General features: G+C 73.0%; 3 protein-coding genes across 3 annotated transcripts in view; 1 reads left to right on the top strand and 2 right to left on the bottom strand.

The window, feature by feature from the left end:
• NCAPH2 (non-SMC condensin II complex subunit H2) overlaps positions 1–5,364 on the top strand; it is a 17,377-nt gene extending 12,013 nt beyond the window's left edge. Inside the window, exons 13-21 of the mRNA XM_084280919.1 lie at positions 405–512; positions 2,540–2,590; positions 3,306–3,478; positions 3,823–3,919; positions 4,306–4,356; positions 4,525–4,577; positions 4,679–4,780; positions 4,882–5,031; positions 5,121–5,364. Of these exons, the coding sequence (XP_084137045.1) occupies positions 405–512; positions 2,540–2,590; positions 3,306–3,478; positions 3,823–3,919; positions 4,306–4,356; positions 4,525–4,577; positions 4,679–4,780; positions 4,882–5,031; positions 5,121–5,258 (923 nt within the window). The 3' untranslated portion in view covers positions 5,259–5,364. The remainder of the gene's footprint in view (positions 1–404; positions 513–2,539; positions 2,591–3,305; positions 3,479–3,822; positions 3,920–4,305; positions 4,357–4,524; positions 4,578–4,678; positions 4,781–4,881; positions 5,032–5,120) is intronic.
• A 2,677-nt stretch (positions 5,365–8,041) lies between these two features.
• SCO2 (synthesis of cytochrome C oxidase 2) lies at positions 8,042–9,846 on the bottom strand. Its single transcript, XM_084280920.1, has 2 exons — positions 9,779–9,846; positions 8,042–8,920 (listed from the first exon to the last, which is right to left on the bottom strand). Exon 2 carries the CDS (start codon positions 8,911–8,913, stop codon positions 8,185–8,187), a length of 729 nt encoding a protein of 242 aa, XP_084137046.1. The 5' UTR covers positions 8,914–8,920; positions 9,779–9,846; the 3' UTR covers positions 8,042–8,184.
• A 264-nt stretch (positions 9,847–10,110) lies between these two features.
• Positions 10,111–14,704, bottom strand: LOC311204505 (thymidine phosphorylase-like; the record flags this gene model as incomplete). Its single annotated transcript, XM_084280921.1, has 3 exons — positions 10,111–10,292; positions 13,186–13,326; positions 14,282–14,704. Coding segments are annotated over 3 exons (746 nt in total), but the record flags the coding sequence as incomplete, so codon positions are not given.
• Between the last annotated feature and the right edge of the window lie 296 nt (positions 14,705–15,000).

Raw genomic sequence — 15,000 nt, 5'->3', positions numbered from 1 at the left:
CCCCCTGGCACTCCCATAGCCACAGCCTGGCATTCCCATTCCCATACCCACCCCCTGGCATTCCCAGAGCCACCCCCTGGCATTCCCATTCCCATAGCCACCCCCTGGCACTCCCATAGCCACCCCCTGGCATTCCCATAGCCACCCCCTGGCATTCCCATAGCCACAGCCTGGCATTCCCATAGCCACCCCCTGGCACTTCCAGAGCCACCCCCTGGCATTCCCATTCCCATAGCCAGCCCCTGGCACTCCCATAGCCACCCCCTGGCATTCCCATTCCCATAGCCACCCCCTGGCACTCCCAGAGCCACCCCCTGGCATTCCCATTCCCATAGCCACCCCCTGGCACTCCCAGAGCCACCCCCTGGCACTCCGGCTGGGTGCTGATCTCTGCCCATCCCCAGGGAGACCCTTCCAGGTGCCGCAGGGCCTGGAGGAGGTGACGGGCGGCAAGAGGAAGAGGAGGGGCCCGAGGAAGCTGCAGGATTTCCTCTCCTGGTTCTCTGCAGCCTGTGAGTCCTGCGGCGCGTCCCGGGGGATCCTGCCGGGATCCTCCCCACCCCTCCTGTGGGTGCTCCGGGCCCGGCGGCGCTCCCGCTGCCCCAGCAGCCGGGGTGGCTCCGTGCTGAGCAGCTGGGATGCACCGGGGTTGGCTCAGGTTCTCCTCATCCCGTGGGATACTGGGGCTCCCAGGGGAAAGGGGAGGAATCCCCGGAGCTCTGGGCCTCCCCGGAGCAGCAGGGACATGCCAGAGATGGCCCAGGAGCTCCTCATCCATTGGGATACCGGGACAAAGGGCCAATTCCCCGGAGCTCTGGGCCTCCCCGGAGCAGCCAGGACACACCAGCATTGGCCCAGGGTCTCCTCATCCCTTGGGATACCGGGGCTCCCAGGGGGAAGGGGAGGAATCCCTGGAGCTCTGGGCCTCCATGGAGCAGCCGGAACACGCCAGCATTGGCTCAGGGTCTCCTCATCCCTTGGGATACTGGGGCTCTGAGGGGGGGAAGGGGACGATTCCCCAGAGCTCTGAGCCTCACCAGGGCGATCGAAGTGGCTCCGTGGTGGGTGCTGAGCAGCCAGGATACACTGGTGATGGACCAGGAGCTCCTCATCCCTTGGGATACGAGGGCCAGGGGCTGATTCCCCAGAGCTCTGGGCCTCCCCGGAGCAGCTGGGGTGGCTCCGTGCCGTGCCAAGCAGCCGGGATGCACCGGGGTTGGCTCAGGGTCTCCTCATCCCTTGGGATACTGGGGCTCCCAGGGGAAAGGGGCCGGTTCCCAGGAGCTCTGGGCCTCCCCGGAGCAGCCAGGACACGCCAGCATTGGCCCAGGAGCTCCTCATCCCTTGGGATACTGGGGCTCTGAGGGGGGGAAGGGGACGATTCCCCAGAGCTCTGAGCCTCACCAGGGCGACCGAGGTGGCTCCATGGTGTGTGCTGAGCAGCTGGGATGCACTGGGGTTGGCTCAGGGTCTCCTCATCCCTTGGGACACTGGGGCTCTGAGGGGGAAGGGGAGGAATCCCCAGAGCTCCAGGCCTCGCCAGGGTGACTGAGGTGGCTCCGTGGTGCGTGCTGAGCAGCCAGGATACACTGGTGATGGCCCAGGAGCTCCTCATCCCTTGGGATACCAGGGCTCCCAGGGGAAAGGGGCTGATTCCCCAGAGCTCTGGGCCTCCCCGGAGCAGCCGGGACACGCCAGCATTGGCCCAGGAGCTCCTCATCCCTTGGGATACTGGGGCTCCGAGGGGGAAGGGGATGAATCCCCAGAGCTCTGGGCGTCCCTGGAGCAGCCGTGAGACGCCAGCATTGGCCCAGGGTCTCCTCATCCCTTGGGATACTGGGGCTCTGAGGGGGAAGGGGAGGAATCCCCAGAGCTCCAGGCCTCGCCAGGGTGACTGAGGTGGCTCCGTGGTGCGTGCTGAGCAGCCAGGATACACTGGTGATGGCCCAGGAGCTCCTCATCCCTTGGGATACCAGGGCCAGGGGCTGATTCCCCAGAGCTCTGGGCCTCCCCAGAGCAGCCGAGGTGGCTCCGTGCCGTGCCAAGCAGCTGGGATGCACCGGGGCTGGCTCAGGGTCTCCTCATCCCTTGGGATACCAGGGCTCCCAGGTGAAAGGGGTCAATTCCCTGGAGCTCTGGGCCTCCCCGGAGCAGCCGAGGTGGCTCCGTGCCGTGCCAAGCAGCCAGGATGCACCGGGGCTGGCCCAGGGTCTCCTCATCCCTTGGGATACCAGGGCTCCCAGGGGAAAGGGGCTGGTTCCCAGGAGCTCTGGGCCTCCCCGGAGCAGCCGAGAGACGCCAGCATTGGCCCAGGGTCTCCTCATCCCTTGGGATACCGGGGCTCCCAGGGGAAAGGGGCTGATTCCCAGGAGCTCTGGGCCTCCCTGGGGCAGCCGTGGTGCCGCCACCGGGGCCGAGCCCCGCGTGCCGCAGCTCCATGCCGGGTGCGGTGCTGGTGGTGGTGCCGGTGGTGGTGCCGGTGGTGGTGCCGGTGGTGGGGCCTCCGACACCCCCTGACTCTGGTCCCCTCTGTGCCCAGACGACAGCGTCACCCCCAGGAAACCCAGGAGCAGAGGGCCCACGTTTGCGGGTGAGGGGACACGGGGCTGCTGGGGGGGGACACGGGGGGCTGCTGGGGGGGCAGGGGACACGGGGGGTTGCTGGGAGGGGACACGGGGGCTGCTGGGGGGGGGACATGGGGGCTGCTGGGGAGGGGACACGGGGGGCTGCTGGGGAGGGAACATGGGGGCTGCTGGGGAGGGGACATGGGGGGCTGCTGGGGGGGACACGGGGGCTGCTGGGGAGGGGACACGGGAGCTGCTGGGGAGGGGACATGGGGGGCTGCTGGGGGTGAGGGGACACGGGGGCTGCTGGGGAGGGGACACGGGGGCTGCTGGGGGTCGGTGTGGTGAGGGGACATGGTGGGGGTCTGTTGGGGGTTGTCTGGGGACTGGAGGGGGGTGGTTTGGGGCTGGGGGTGCTGGTCTGGGGGCTGGGGGGCTGTTTGGGGATGGGGGTGGTTGGTTTGGGGATGGGGGTGCTGGTCTGGGGGCTGGGGGGCTGTTTGGGGATGGGGGTGGTTTCTTTAGGAATGGGGGTGCTGGTCTGGGGGCCGGGGGCTGTTGTTTTGGGAAGGGGGAGGTGGGGCTGAGCAGGGGGAACACGCGAGGGTCCAGCTCTGGTGCGGCACCGGGGTGGGGGGGGGGTGTCAGGTCACCCCCACAGCCCCAGGGGAGTGTGGGAAAGCACCAGGGCCCCTGGCCCCGCTGAGAGGACCCCTGCCCAGCCCCCTGCTCTCCCCCCAGATCTGGAGGTGCTGTACTGGAGGCAGCTGAAGGAGCGGGTGGCGGCGCAGAGGAAGCTGCAGAGCCGGGCGGTGAGCGGGCACGGCGCCGGCAGCCAGGGAGCTGGGGAGTCCTGGCACTGGGGAGCTGGGGAGCCAGGGCACTGGGGAGCTGGGGAGCCCTGGCACTGGGGAGCTGGGGAGCCCTAGCACTGGGACACTGGGGAGCCCTGGCACACTGGGGAGCCCTGGCACTGGGACACCAGGGAGCCCTGGCACTGGGGAGCCCTGGCACTGGGACACTGGGGAACCCTGGCACTGGGGAGCCCTGGCACTGGGGAGCTGGGGAGCCCTGGCACTGGGGCACCGGGGAGCCACGGCACTGGGGAGCTCTGGCACTGGAGAACTGGGGCACTGGGGAGCCCTGGCTCTGGGGAGCTGAGACACCAGGGAGCTGTGGCACCGGGCCCCCCACCCACCCTTGGGCGGGGGCGTTTGGGGGCACCCTGGGGTGGGGGCTCAGGGTTCCTCTGTGCCAGGGCCCAGCCTGGCCGCTGCCGTGCGAGGAGCTGGATCCACCGGAGGAGGAGCGGGGGCTGGAGGAGGACGGGGGGCTGGAGGAGGACGACGGCGCAGGTACCTCTGCCCCCCCCCGGGGTCCTTGTGGGGGCCCTTCTTGGGAGGGGTCAGGCCTGGGGGGTCCCTGTTTGTGCCCTTGTTGGGAGGGGTCAGGCCTGGGGGGTCCCGGGGGTGGTCAGGTGCCCTTGTTGGGAGGGGTCAGGCCTGGGGGTCCCGGGGGTGGCTGGGTGCCCTTGTTGGGAGGGGTCTGGCCTGGGGGGTCCCTGTGTGTGCCCTTGTTGGGAGGGGTCAGGCCTGGGGGTCCCGGGGGTGGCTGGATGCCCTTGTTGGGAGGGGTCTGGCCTGGGGGGTCCCAGGGGTATCTGGGGGCCCTTCTTGGGAGGGGTCAGGCCTGGGGGTCCCGGGGGTGGGGGCCGTGGCTCTGAGTGGGTGTCCCTGGGCAGATGACTTCATGGAGCACGAGGACCTGGAGGAGCCGGGGGAAGGAGCCCTGGGTGAGCTGGGGGGTGAGTGTGGGGGTGACCCTGCTCCCCTCCCCGTGCACTCCTGCCTGCAGGGGGGGGCTGCAGCCGAGCCCCCTCCCAAACACCCCGTGCCCCTGCAGTGGGAGGGGGAGGCTGCAGGGTGACAGCGCGGGTGACGCTGCTGTGCCCCCCCCCCAGACGCCCCAGACCCCGGCGTGCTGGGCTACGAGGAGCTGGTGCGCAGGAACGTGGTAAGGGGGCTTGGGGGGGCTCCAGCCCGGCTTGGGGGGGGTGGTAGCGATGGGGTGGGGGTCTCGGGCTGCCCCCACTCCCCTCTCCCCCCTGCCCCCAGGAGCTGTTCATCGCCGACTCGCAGAAGTACGCGCAGGAGACGGAGCTGTCGCAGCACATCCGGCGCTGGGAGGACAGGATGGGGCCGCTGCTGCAGGAGCAGGCAGGCACCCCCGGGCCTGGGGAGGGGGGGGGGGGGGCGTGGGGAGGGGGTCTGGCAGCCCCCTGCCCGCGCCTGAGCCCCGCTGGGTGTCCCCCCCGCAGGAGGAGCGCGCGGCCTTCGACATCCACCGCTACGGGGAGGAGCTGGCGGGGCGGCTGGGGGAGGTGGGCGCCTGGCGGCCCTTGGCCGCGCTGGTGGCCGGGCTGCCCCCCTTCGAGGTGTGCCGCTACATGCTGGCCTCCCTGCAGCTGGTGAGCCTGGGCATCCCCCTCCCCAGCCCCCGGGGCGACCCCCCACCCACCCACAGCTCCCCCACCCTCTCTCTGTTGCCCCCCCCCAGGCCAACGACTACGTGGTGGAGCTGGCGCAGGAGCCGGGGCTGGAGGAGGCGCTGGACACGGCGCGGCTGCGGCTGCTGACGCGCCAGCGCCCGCAGGACCGCTTCCACACCCTGCACCCGCCCCACGCGCGGCCCTGAGCGCGCCCCCTCCCCAAATAAACCCCCTGCCAACAGCACCGCTGCCCCGGGGGCCTCACACGGAGCCCCCTGGGGAGCAGGGCTGGTTGGGGCTCAGGGGACCCTTATGTGGAGCCGGTTGGGGTGTCTTTTGGGGTCCCTAAACGTGGAGCCAGTTGGGGCACAGGGGTCCCTCACACAGAGACTGTTGGGGTGCCTTTTGGGGTCCCTTATGTAGAGCCAGTTGGGGTGTGGTGGTCTCTCACACAGAGACTGTTGGGGTGTCTTTTGGGGTCCCTTACGTGGAGCCAGTTGGGGTGTGGGGGGTCCCTCACATGGAGCCCACTGGGGCGCAGGGCTGGTTGGAGCTCAGGGGACCCTTATGTGGAGCCGGTTGGGGTGTCTTTTGGGGTCCCTCACACAGAGACTGTTGGGGTGCCTTTTGGGGTCCCTTACACTGAGATGGTTGGGGCACAGGGGTCCCTCACACGGAGCCCACTGGGGTGCAGGGCTGGTTGGGGTGCAGGGGACCCTTATGTGGAGCCAGTTGGGGTGCAGGGGACCCTTGGGGTCCCTCACACGGAGCCCCCTGGGGTGCAGGGCTGGTTGGGGTGCCTTTTGGGGTCCCTTACATGGAGCTGGTTGGGGTGCAGGGGTCCCTCATGCACAGACTTTTGGGGTGCAGGGGTCCCTTTGACAGAGCCAGTTGGGGCGCAGGGGTCCCTTGGGGTCCCTCACATGGGGCCGGTTGGGGTGCAGGGGCAGGTTTTGGGGTCCCTCCCCTGGAGCCCATTGTAGTGCAGGGGCAGGTTTTGGGGTCCCTCCCCTGGAGCCTGTTGGGGTTCAGGGGTCCCTCCCACAGAGCCCATTGTGGTGCAAGGTCAGGCTTTGGGGTCCCTCCCCTGGAGCCCCCTGGGCGCAGGGTCAGGTTTGGGGTCCCTTACACAGCCCATTGGGTGCAGGGTCATGCTTTGGGGTCCCTCACATGGAGCTTGTTGGGGTTCAGGGGTCTCTCCCACAGAGCCCCTTAGGTGCAGGGTCAGGCTATGGGGTGTCTCACATGGAGCCTGTTGGGGTTCAGGGGTCCCTCCCACGGAGCCCCTTGGGGCACAGGGTCAGGCTTTGGGGTGTCTCACATGGAGCCCCTGGGGTGCAGGGTCAGGTTTTTGGGGTCCCTCCCCTGGAGTCTGTTGGGGTTCAGGGGTCTGTCACAGGAAGCTGGTCTTGGCGCAGGGTCAGGCTTTGGGGTCCCTCCCCCAGAGACTGTTGGGATTCAGGGGTCCCTCCCCCAGAGCCCCCTGGGGGCAGGGGCAGGTTTTGGGGTCCCTCCCCCAGAGACTGTTGGGATTCAGGGGTCCCTCCCCCAGAGCCCCCTGGGGGCAGGGTCAGGTTTGGGGTCCCTCCCACGTAGCCCCTGGGGCGCAGGGTCAGGTTTTGGGGTCCCTCCTGCAGAGCCCCTTGGGGCGCAGTGTCAGGCTTGGGGTCCCTCCCCCAGAGCCTGTTGTGGGGTCAGGTTTTGGGGTCCCTCCCCCAGAGCCCCCCAAGGTCCCTCATGCAGAGACTTTTGGGGTGCAGCAGTCCCTTACACAGCCCTTAGGTGCAGGGTCAGGTTTGGGGTCCCTCACACACCCCTGGGCGCAGGGTCAGGCTTTGGGGTCCCTCACACACCCCTGGGCGCAGGGTCAGGCTTTGGGGTCCCTCACACACCCCCTGGGCGCAGGGTCAGGCTCTGGGGTCCCTCCCCCACACCCCCTGGGTGCAGGGTCAGGCTTTGGGGTCCCTCACAACCCCCCTGGGCGCAGGGTCAGGTTTGGGGCCCCTCACACCCCCCCTGGGGCACAGGCTCAGGTTTGGGGTCCCTCACACACCCCCTGGGCGCAGGGTCAGGCTTTGGGGTCCCTCACACACCCCCTGGGCGCAGGGTCAGGCTGTGGGTCCCCTCACACACCCCTGGGCGCAGGGTCAGGCTTTGGGGTCCCTCACACACCCCTGGGCGCAGGGTCAGGTTTGGGGTCCCTCCCCCACACCCCTGGGCACAGGCTCAGGTTCGGGGCCCCTCACACACCCCCTGGGCGCAGGGTCAGGCTTTGGGGCCCCTCACACACCCCTGGGCACAGGCTCAGGCGTTGGGGTCCCTCCCACACCCCCTGGGCGCAGGGTCAGGCTTTGGGGTCCCTCCCACACCCCCTGGGGCGCAGGGTCAGGCGTTGGGGCCCCTCACACACCCCCTGGGTGCAGGGTCAGGTTTGGGGTCCCTCCCCCAGAGCCCCCTGGGCGCAGGGTCAGGCTCTGGGGTCCCTCCCACGTAGCCCTGGGCGCAGGGTCAGGCTTTGGGGTCCCTCACACACCCCCTGGGCGCAGGGTCAGGTTTGGGGTCCCTCACACACCCCCTGGGTGCAGGGGTCAGGCGTTGGGGCCCCTCACACACCCCTGGGCACAGGGTCAGGCTTTGGGGCCCCTCACACACCCCCTGGGCGCAGGGTCAGGCTCTGGGGTCCCTCACACACCCCCTGGGCGCAGGGTCAGGCTTTGGGGTCCCTCCCCCACACCCCTGGGGCACAGGGTCAGGTTTGGGGTCCCTCACACACCCCCTGGGCACAGGGTCAGGCTGTGGGGTCCCTCACACACCCCCTGGGCGCAGGCTCAGGCGTTGGGGTCCCTCACACACCCCCTGGGGCGCAGGGTCAGGTTTGGGGTCCCTCACACCCCCCTGGGCGCAGGGTCAGGTTTGGGGTTCCCCACACACCCCCTGGGCGCAGGGTCAGGTTTGGGGTCCCTCCCACACCCCCTGGGGCACAGGCTCAGGCTCTGGGGCCCCTCACACCCCCTGGGGCACAGGGTCAGGCTTTGGGGTCCCTCACACACCCCCTGGGGCACAGGGTCAGGTTTGGGGTCAGGTTCAGGGCCCCTCACACACCCCCGGGCGCAGGGTCAGGCTCGGGGCCCTTTATTCGCCGCCCTCCAGGGGCTCGTAGGTGTCCATGTGCCGCCGGACGCTGCGGGCGATCTGCTGGGGGGTGCGGCCGCGCCCGTAGTAGTCGCGGACGAGCCCGTCGGGGCCCAGCAGGTAGATGAGCACCGAGTGGTCCACGGCGTAGCCGCCCTCGGCGTCCCGCGGGCCGGCGCTGGCGTAGACGCGGAAGGCGGCGCCGGCCGCCCGCACGGCCTCGGGGTCGCCCGTCAGCCCCAGCAGCCGCGGGTGGAAGTCGCGCAGGTAGCGCGCCACGGCCGCCGCGTCGTCGCGCTCGGGGTCGACGGTGACGAAGACGGGCTGCACGGGGGGCAGCCCGGGCTGGGCGTCCAGCAGCTCCACCGCCCGGCTCAGCTTCTCCAGCTCCTCGGGGCAGACGTCGGGGCAGTGGGTGAAGCCGAAGTAGAGCAGCACCCAGCGCCCGCGGAAGTCGGCCGCGCGCCGCGGCCGCCCGCGCTGGTCCAGCAGCTGGAAGTCGCCCCGGCCCAGCGCCAGCGCCCGCAGCTCCTCCCGCCGCCGCGCCCGGCGCCGCCGCTCCTTCTCCCGCCGCAGGGAGAGCCAGGCCGCCCCCGCCGCCCCCGCCGCCGCCGCCACCACGGCCAGGCGCCGGCCCAGCGGCAGCGCGGGGCTGCGGGGAGGGGGCGGGGGGGGGGGCGGGGGGCGGCAGCGGGACAGGCGGCGGGTGGGCAGCAGCGCCCGGAACATGGCGGGGCTGTGGGGAGGGGGCAGCTGGGGCCGGCGGCAGCTGGGAGCCGGCAGCCCCTGAGCCCCGTCTGCGCCCGGTGACCTCTGAGCCCGGGTGACCCCCGGCGGCCCCTGACCCCGGGTAACCCCCCGTGACCTCTGACCCCAGGTGACCCGTGGAGACCTCTGACCCCAGCACTACCCCGATGACCTTTGACCCCAGGTAACCCCGGTGACCTCTGACCCCGGGTAACCAGCAGTGCCCTCTGACCCCAGCCTCATCCCACGTACCCTTTGACCCCAGGTGACCCCGGTGCCCCCTGACCCCCGTTTGCCCCCGGTGCCCTCTGACCCCAGCACAGCCCCGCTCACCCCTGACCCCGCTCTCGCCACACGTTCCCTGTGACCCCCGCCCGCCCCCCGGAGCCCCCTGACCCCATCCCCACCCCCCCCGCCCCCGTGACCCCCCTCCCCGAGCCCCCCGGCCCCCGCTGCCCCCTGACCCCCCCGTGCCCTTTGACCCGTCTCATCACGTGACCTCTGACCCCAGCCCCCCCCCGGTGCCCCCTGACCCCACCCCCCCTGCCCCCGTGACCCCCCGCCCCCCGGCCCCGCCCCCCGCTGCCCCCTGACCCCATCCCCAGCCCCCCGCCCCCGTGACCCCCCTCCCCGAGCCCCCCGGCCCCCGCTGCCCCCTGACCCCCCCGTGCCCTTTGACCCGGCTGTGACCTCTGACCCCAGCCCCCCCAGGTGCCCCCTGACCCCACCCCCCCGTCCCCGTGACCCCCCGGCCCCGCCCCTCCCCGTGCCCCCCGGCCCCCGGCCCCGCCCCTCCCCGTGCCCCCCCGCCCCGGTGCCCCCCGGCCCCGCCCCGCCCCCCGCTGACCTTCGCCCTCTGACCGGGCCCCGGTCCCGCCCGCAGCGCCCGGACCCGACACGGCCGGAAGCGGAAGTGCCGCCCGCAGGGCGCATGCGCACTGAGCGCCGCTCGCCCCTCCCTCCGCCCACCGCGCCTGCGCGTCCACGCAGCTCAGCCACCAGGGGGCGCTGCGGCGCCCGGCGATACCATCACCCGGCGGGACGCGGGGGGGGGGGACGCGGGGCCGGGGAGGGGGCGCGGGGGGGGCGCGGGGGGGACGCGGGGCCGGGCGGGGGCGGGGCCGGGTTTCCGCGCGGGACACACACACGCCGCACGCCAGACTCGGGCCGGACGCGGGTTTACTGCCCGTGGGCGGGGCCCGGGCCCGGCCCCGCCCCCCCCGGGGGCAGGATGGTCTCGGCCAGCAGCGGCGGCGGCGCGGGGGGCGGCGCGGGGCCCAGGCGCAGCGCGGCCTGCAGCGCCCGCCGCCCCCCCGCCGCCTCCAGGCCGCCGTCGTGGTGCAGCCGCAGCCAGGGGTCCCCTGCGGGCGGCCGGGGCCCGTCACGGCACGGGGCTCCCCAGGGAGCCCCACAGACCCCCCAGGGAGCCCCACAGACCCCCCAGGGAGCCCCACAGGTCCCTCATGAGCCCCACAGGCCCCCCCGTGAGCCCCACAGACCCCCACTCAGCCCCACAGACCCCCCAAGGAGCCCCACAGCCCCCCCATGAGCCCCACAGGCCCCTAGTCAGCCCCACAGGCCCCAAATGATCCCCATAGGCCCCCCAGTCAGCCCCACAGGCCCCCATGAGCCCCACAGCCCCCCACTCAGCCCCACAGGCCCCCCCAAGGAGCCCCACAGTCCCCCCATGACCCACACAGGCCCCCCCTTGAGCCCCACAGACCCCCAAGTCAGCCCCACAGGCCCCCAGGGAGCCCCACAGACCCCTCATGGGCCCCGCAGACCCCCCAAGGAGCCCCACAGACCCCCCCAAGGAGCCCCACAGACCCCCCACTCAGCGCCACAGGCCCCCAGCCAGCCCCACAGGTCCCCCCAAGGAGCCCCACAGGCCCCCACTCAGCCCCACAGACCCCCCAGGGAGCCCCACAGACCCCTCATGGGCACCACAGACCCCCAGGGAGCCCCACAGGCCCCCCCATGACCCCCACAGGCTGCCCCTTGAGCCCCACAGCCCCCTCTTGAGCCCCACAGGCCCCCCCTTGAGCCCCACAGACCCCCACTCAGCCCCACAGGCCCCCAGGGAGCCCCACAGACCCCTCATGAGCCCCACAGAACCCAGGGAGCCCCACAGACCCCTCATGAGCCCCACAGAACCCAGGGAGCCCCACAGACCCCCCTTGAGCCCCCCCATGACCCCCACAGGCCGCCCCTTGAGCCCCACAGACCCCCCAGTCAGCCCCACAGACCCCCAGGGAGCCCCACAGACCCCCCCAGACAGTGCCACAGACCCCCCATGAGCCCCACAGACCCCTCAAGGAGCCCCACAGACCCCCCCTTGAGCCCCACAGACCCTCCCCAGCCAGCCCCACAGGCCCCCAGGGAGCCCCACAGACCCCTCATGAGCCCCACAGACCCCCTTCAGCCCCATAGGCCCCCCCAAGGAGCCCCACAGCCCCCACAGTCAGCCCCACAGACCCCCCCAAGGAGCCCCTCAGGCCCCCCGTGAGCCCCAGAGACCCCTCATGAGCCCCACAGACCCCCCCCCATGAGCCCCACAGCCCCCCCACTCAGCCCCACAAGCCCCCAGTCAGACCCACAGGCCCCTCATGAGCCCCACAGACCCCTAGGGAGCCCCACAGACCACCCCATGAGCCCCAGAGGCCCCCCCCATGAGCCCCACAGCCCCCCCACTCAGCCCCACAGCCCCACAGTCAGCCCCACAACCCCCCAGTCAGCCCCCTGGACTCCCTGTGAGCCCCACAGGCCCCCCATGAGCCCCACAGGCCCCAAATGAGCCCCATAGCCCCCCCGTGAGCCCCACAGGCCCCCCAGTCAGCCCCACAGACCCCCGGTCAGCCCCTGGGACTCCCTGTCAGCCCCACAGGCCCCTCATGAGCCTCACAGACCCCCCAGTCAGCCCCACGGGCCCCCCAGGGAGCCCAACCTCACGACCCCTCCGGTGAGCCCCCCCCATTACTACCCAGTCAGCTCCAAGACCCCCCTGGGCAGCCCCCATTACCCCCCCGTCAGCACCACAGTCCCCCCAGTGACCCCCCCATTGCCACCCTGGTCCATTCCCAGTTACCCCCCCAGTCAGGCCCCTGTTACCCCCCTGGTCAGCCCCCCCTTAACCCCAGAGCCACCCCTGTTACCCCCCCAGTCTGCCCCCCGTTGCCCCCTGAGTCACCACCCGTTATGCCCCAGTCTGCCCCCCGATCAGCCCCCCATTACCCCCCCTGTTCTGCCCCCTTTACCCCCTGGTCTGTTCCCCGGTGCCCCCCTGGTCCACCCCCTGTTACCCCCAATCAGACCCCTGTTACCCCCAGAGCCGCCCCCCCATTACCCCCCCGGCCAGCCCGCTATTACCCCCTTGGTCTGGCCCCTGTTACCCCCAGAGCCACCCCCCAGTCTGCCCCCCAGTCTGCCCCCTGTTACCCCACTGGTCTGTCCCCCAACACCCCCTGGTCAGCCCCCTGTTACCCTCTGGTCAGCCCCCCGTTACCCCCCTGCTCAGCCCCCCTTTGCCCCCTGGCACCCCCCTGTTGCCCCCCGAGCTGCCCCCCAGGTCAGCCCCCCGTTACCCCTCTGCTCCACCCCCTGTTACCCCCCGGCCACCCCCCCGTTCACCCCTGAGCTGCCCCCCAGTCTGTCCCCTGTTACCCCCCCAGGCAGCCCCCTGTTACCCCCTCAGTCTGTCCCCTGTTACCCCCCTGCTCAGCCCCCCTTTGCCCCCTGGCACCCCCCCGTTGTCCCCCAGCAACCCCCGTTGCCCCCTGAGCCACCCCCCCAGTCTGTCCCCTGTTGCCCCCCTGCTCAGCCCCCATTACCCCCCGTTACCCCCCCGGCACCCCCCGAGCCGCCCCCTGCTCACCCCCCCGTCGCCCCCGTCGCCCCCCAGCCGCCCTCTGCTCACCCCCCCATTGCCCCCGTTACCCCCCCGTTGCCCCCGTCGCCCCCATCGCCCTCCAGCCGCCCCCAGCCGCCCCCAGCCCCCCGTTACCCCCTCAGTCTGTCCCCCATTACCCCCCTGCTCACCCCCCCGTCGCCCCCGTCGCCCCCCAGCCGCCCCCCTGCTCAGCCCCCCGTTACCCCCCCGTTGCCCCCGTCGCCCCCAGCCCCCCGTTACCTCCCCGTTACCCCCCCGTCGCCCCATCCGCCCCCAGCCCCCGTTACCCCCCGTCGCCCCATCCGCCCCCAGCCCCCGTTACCCCCCGTTACCCCCCCGTCGCCCCCGCCGCCCCCAGCCCCCGGTACCTGCCCGCAGATGCTGCCCCGCGCCCACCAGCAGCTCGGCGCCCACCCGGGGGTTGATGGGGTCCCCGGCCCGCGCGCGCCCCGCCCCCAGCGCGTGCAGCACCCGCGCCAGGGGCAGCGCGTCCACCCGCTGCACCCAGCCTGGGGCGGGGGGCGGGGGGGAGGGGGGTGAGGGGGTGAGGGGGGGAATGGGGGTGAGGGGGGCGCGGGGGGGATGGGGGGGAGGGGGGTGAGAGGGGATGGGGGGAGGGGGGTGAGGGGGGATGGGGGGGGCACGGGGGGAATGGGGGGATGGGGGGATGGGGGTGAGGGGGGCGCGGGGGGAATGGGGGCATGGGGGGCATGAGTGGTAGGGGGGGTATGGGGAATACAGGGGGTGTGGGGGGCACAGGGGTGTGAGGGGCATGGGGGGGTATGGGGGGTGGGGGGGCACAGGGGTGGGGGGGGCTATGGGGGGACGTACAGGGGCTGTGAGGGCTGTGGGGATATGGGGGGTGCGGGAGTCCCGGGGTGCGGGGTGGCACGGGGGGGTTGGAGTGCGGGGGTTCCTGGGTGTGAGGGTGGCACAGGGGGCGGTGCGGGGGTCCCGGGTTGGCGGGGTCCCGATTCGGGGGGTCCCGGGCGGCGAGGGCGGTGCGGGGGTCGCGGGGTGGCCGGGGGTCGGTGCGGGGGTCCCGGGGGCCGTGCGGGGGTCCCTGGGGCGGGGCGGGGGTCCCGGGGGCGGTGCGGGGGTCCCGGGGGGCGGGGGCGGTGCGGGGGTCGCGGGGGTCCCGGGGAGCGGTGCGGGGGTCCCGGGGTGGCCCGGGGAGCGGTGTGGGGGTCGTGGGGGTCCCGGGGGCGGGGCGGGGGTCCCGGGGGTCCCGGGGGCGGGGCGGGGGTCCCAGGGGCGGGGCGGGGGTCCCTGGGGCGGTGCGGGGGTCCCGGGGGTCCCGGGGGCGGGGCGGGTGTCCGGGGCGCAGTGCGGGGGTCCCGGGTTGGCGGGGGTCGCGGGGGTCCCGGGGGTGGGGCGGGGGTCGCGGGGGTCCCGGGGGCGGGGCGGGGGTCCCGGGGGTCCCGGGGGCGGGGGTCGCGGGGGTCCCGGGTGCGGGGGTCTCACCTTCCCCGGGCGCGGGCAGCTCCTCGCAGGTGCCGGCGCGGCCGAGCAGCTGGTGGCGCTGGGCGGGGGTCCCGGCGCAGAGGCGGCGGGCGGTGTCGGGGGGCACCCCCTGCGCCCCCAGCATCGCCTCGAAGGTGCGCAGCGCGGAGCCGTCATCCAGCGCCCGGCACAGCCGCGCCCGCCCGCGCTCCGCGGAGCCCGACAGCCCGCACAGCCACAGCAGCAGCCCCCCTGGGGGCGGCCCCGCGTCACCCCCAGCGCCGGGGGCACCCCACAGCCCCCCCGGGGGCAGCACCCCGCGGGCACCCCAACCCCCCGGGGAGCACCCCAAAACCCCCCCGGGAGCAGCACCCCGCGGGCACCCCAACCCCCCCGGGGAGCAGCACCCCAGGGGCACCCCAAAGCCCCGGGGAGCAGCACCCCCTGATCACCCCACAGCCCCGGGGGCACCCCACAGCCCCCCCCGGGGAGCAGCACCCCGCGGGCACCCCACAGCCCCGGGGGCACCCCACAGCCCCGGGGAGCAGCACCCCACGGGCACCCCAAAGCCCCCCAGTGAGCATCACCCCGCATCACCCCACAGCCCCGGGGGGCATCACCCCCTGATCACCCCACAGCCCCGGGGGCACCCCAAAACCCCCCAGTGAGCATCACCCCGCGTCACCCCACAGCGCCGGGGGCACCCCACAGCCCCGGGGAGCATCACCCCCCTGATCACC

The sequence above is a fragment of the Gallinula chloropus genome, assembly GCF_964237585.1.
Source record: "Gallinula chloropus genome assembly, contig: HAP1_SCAFFOLD_502, whole genome shotgun sequence".
In the NCBI taxonomy this organism is placed as follows: domain Eukaryota; kingdom Metazoa; phylum Chordata; class Aves; order Gruiformes; family Rallidae; genus Gallinula; species Gallinula chloropus.
This window is presented reverse-complemented; position numbering and strand designations above follow the sequence as displayed.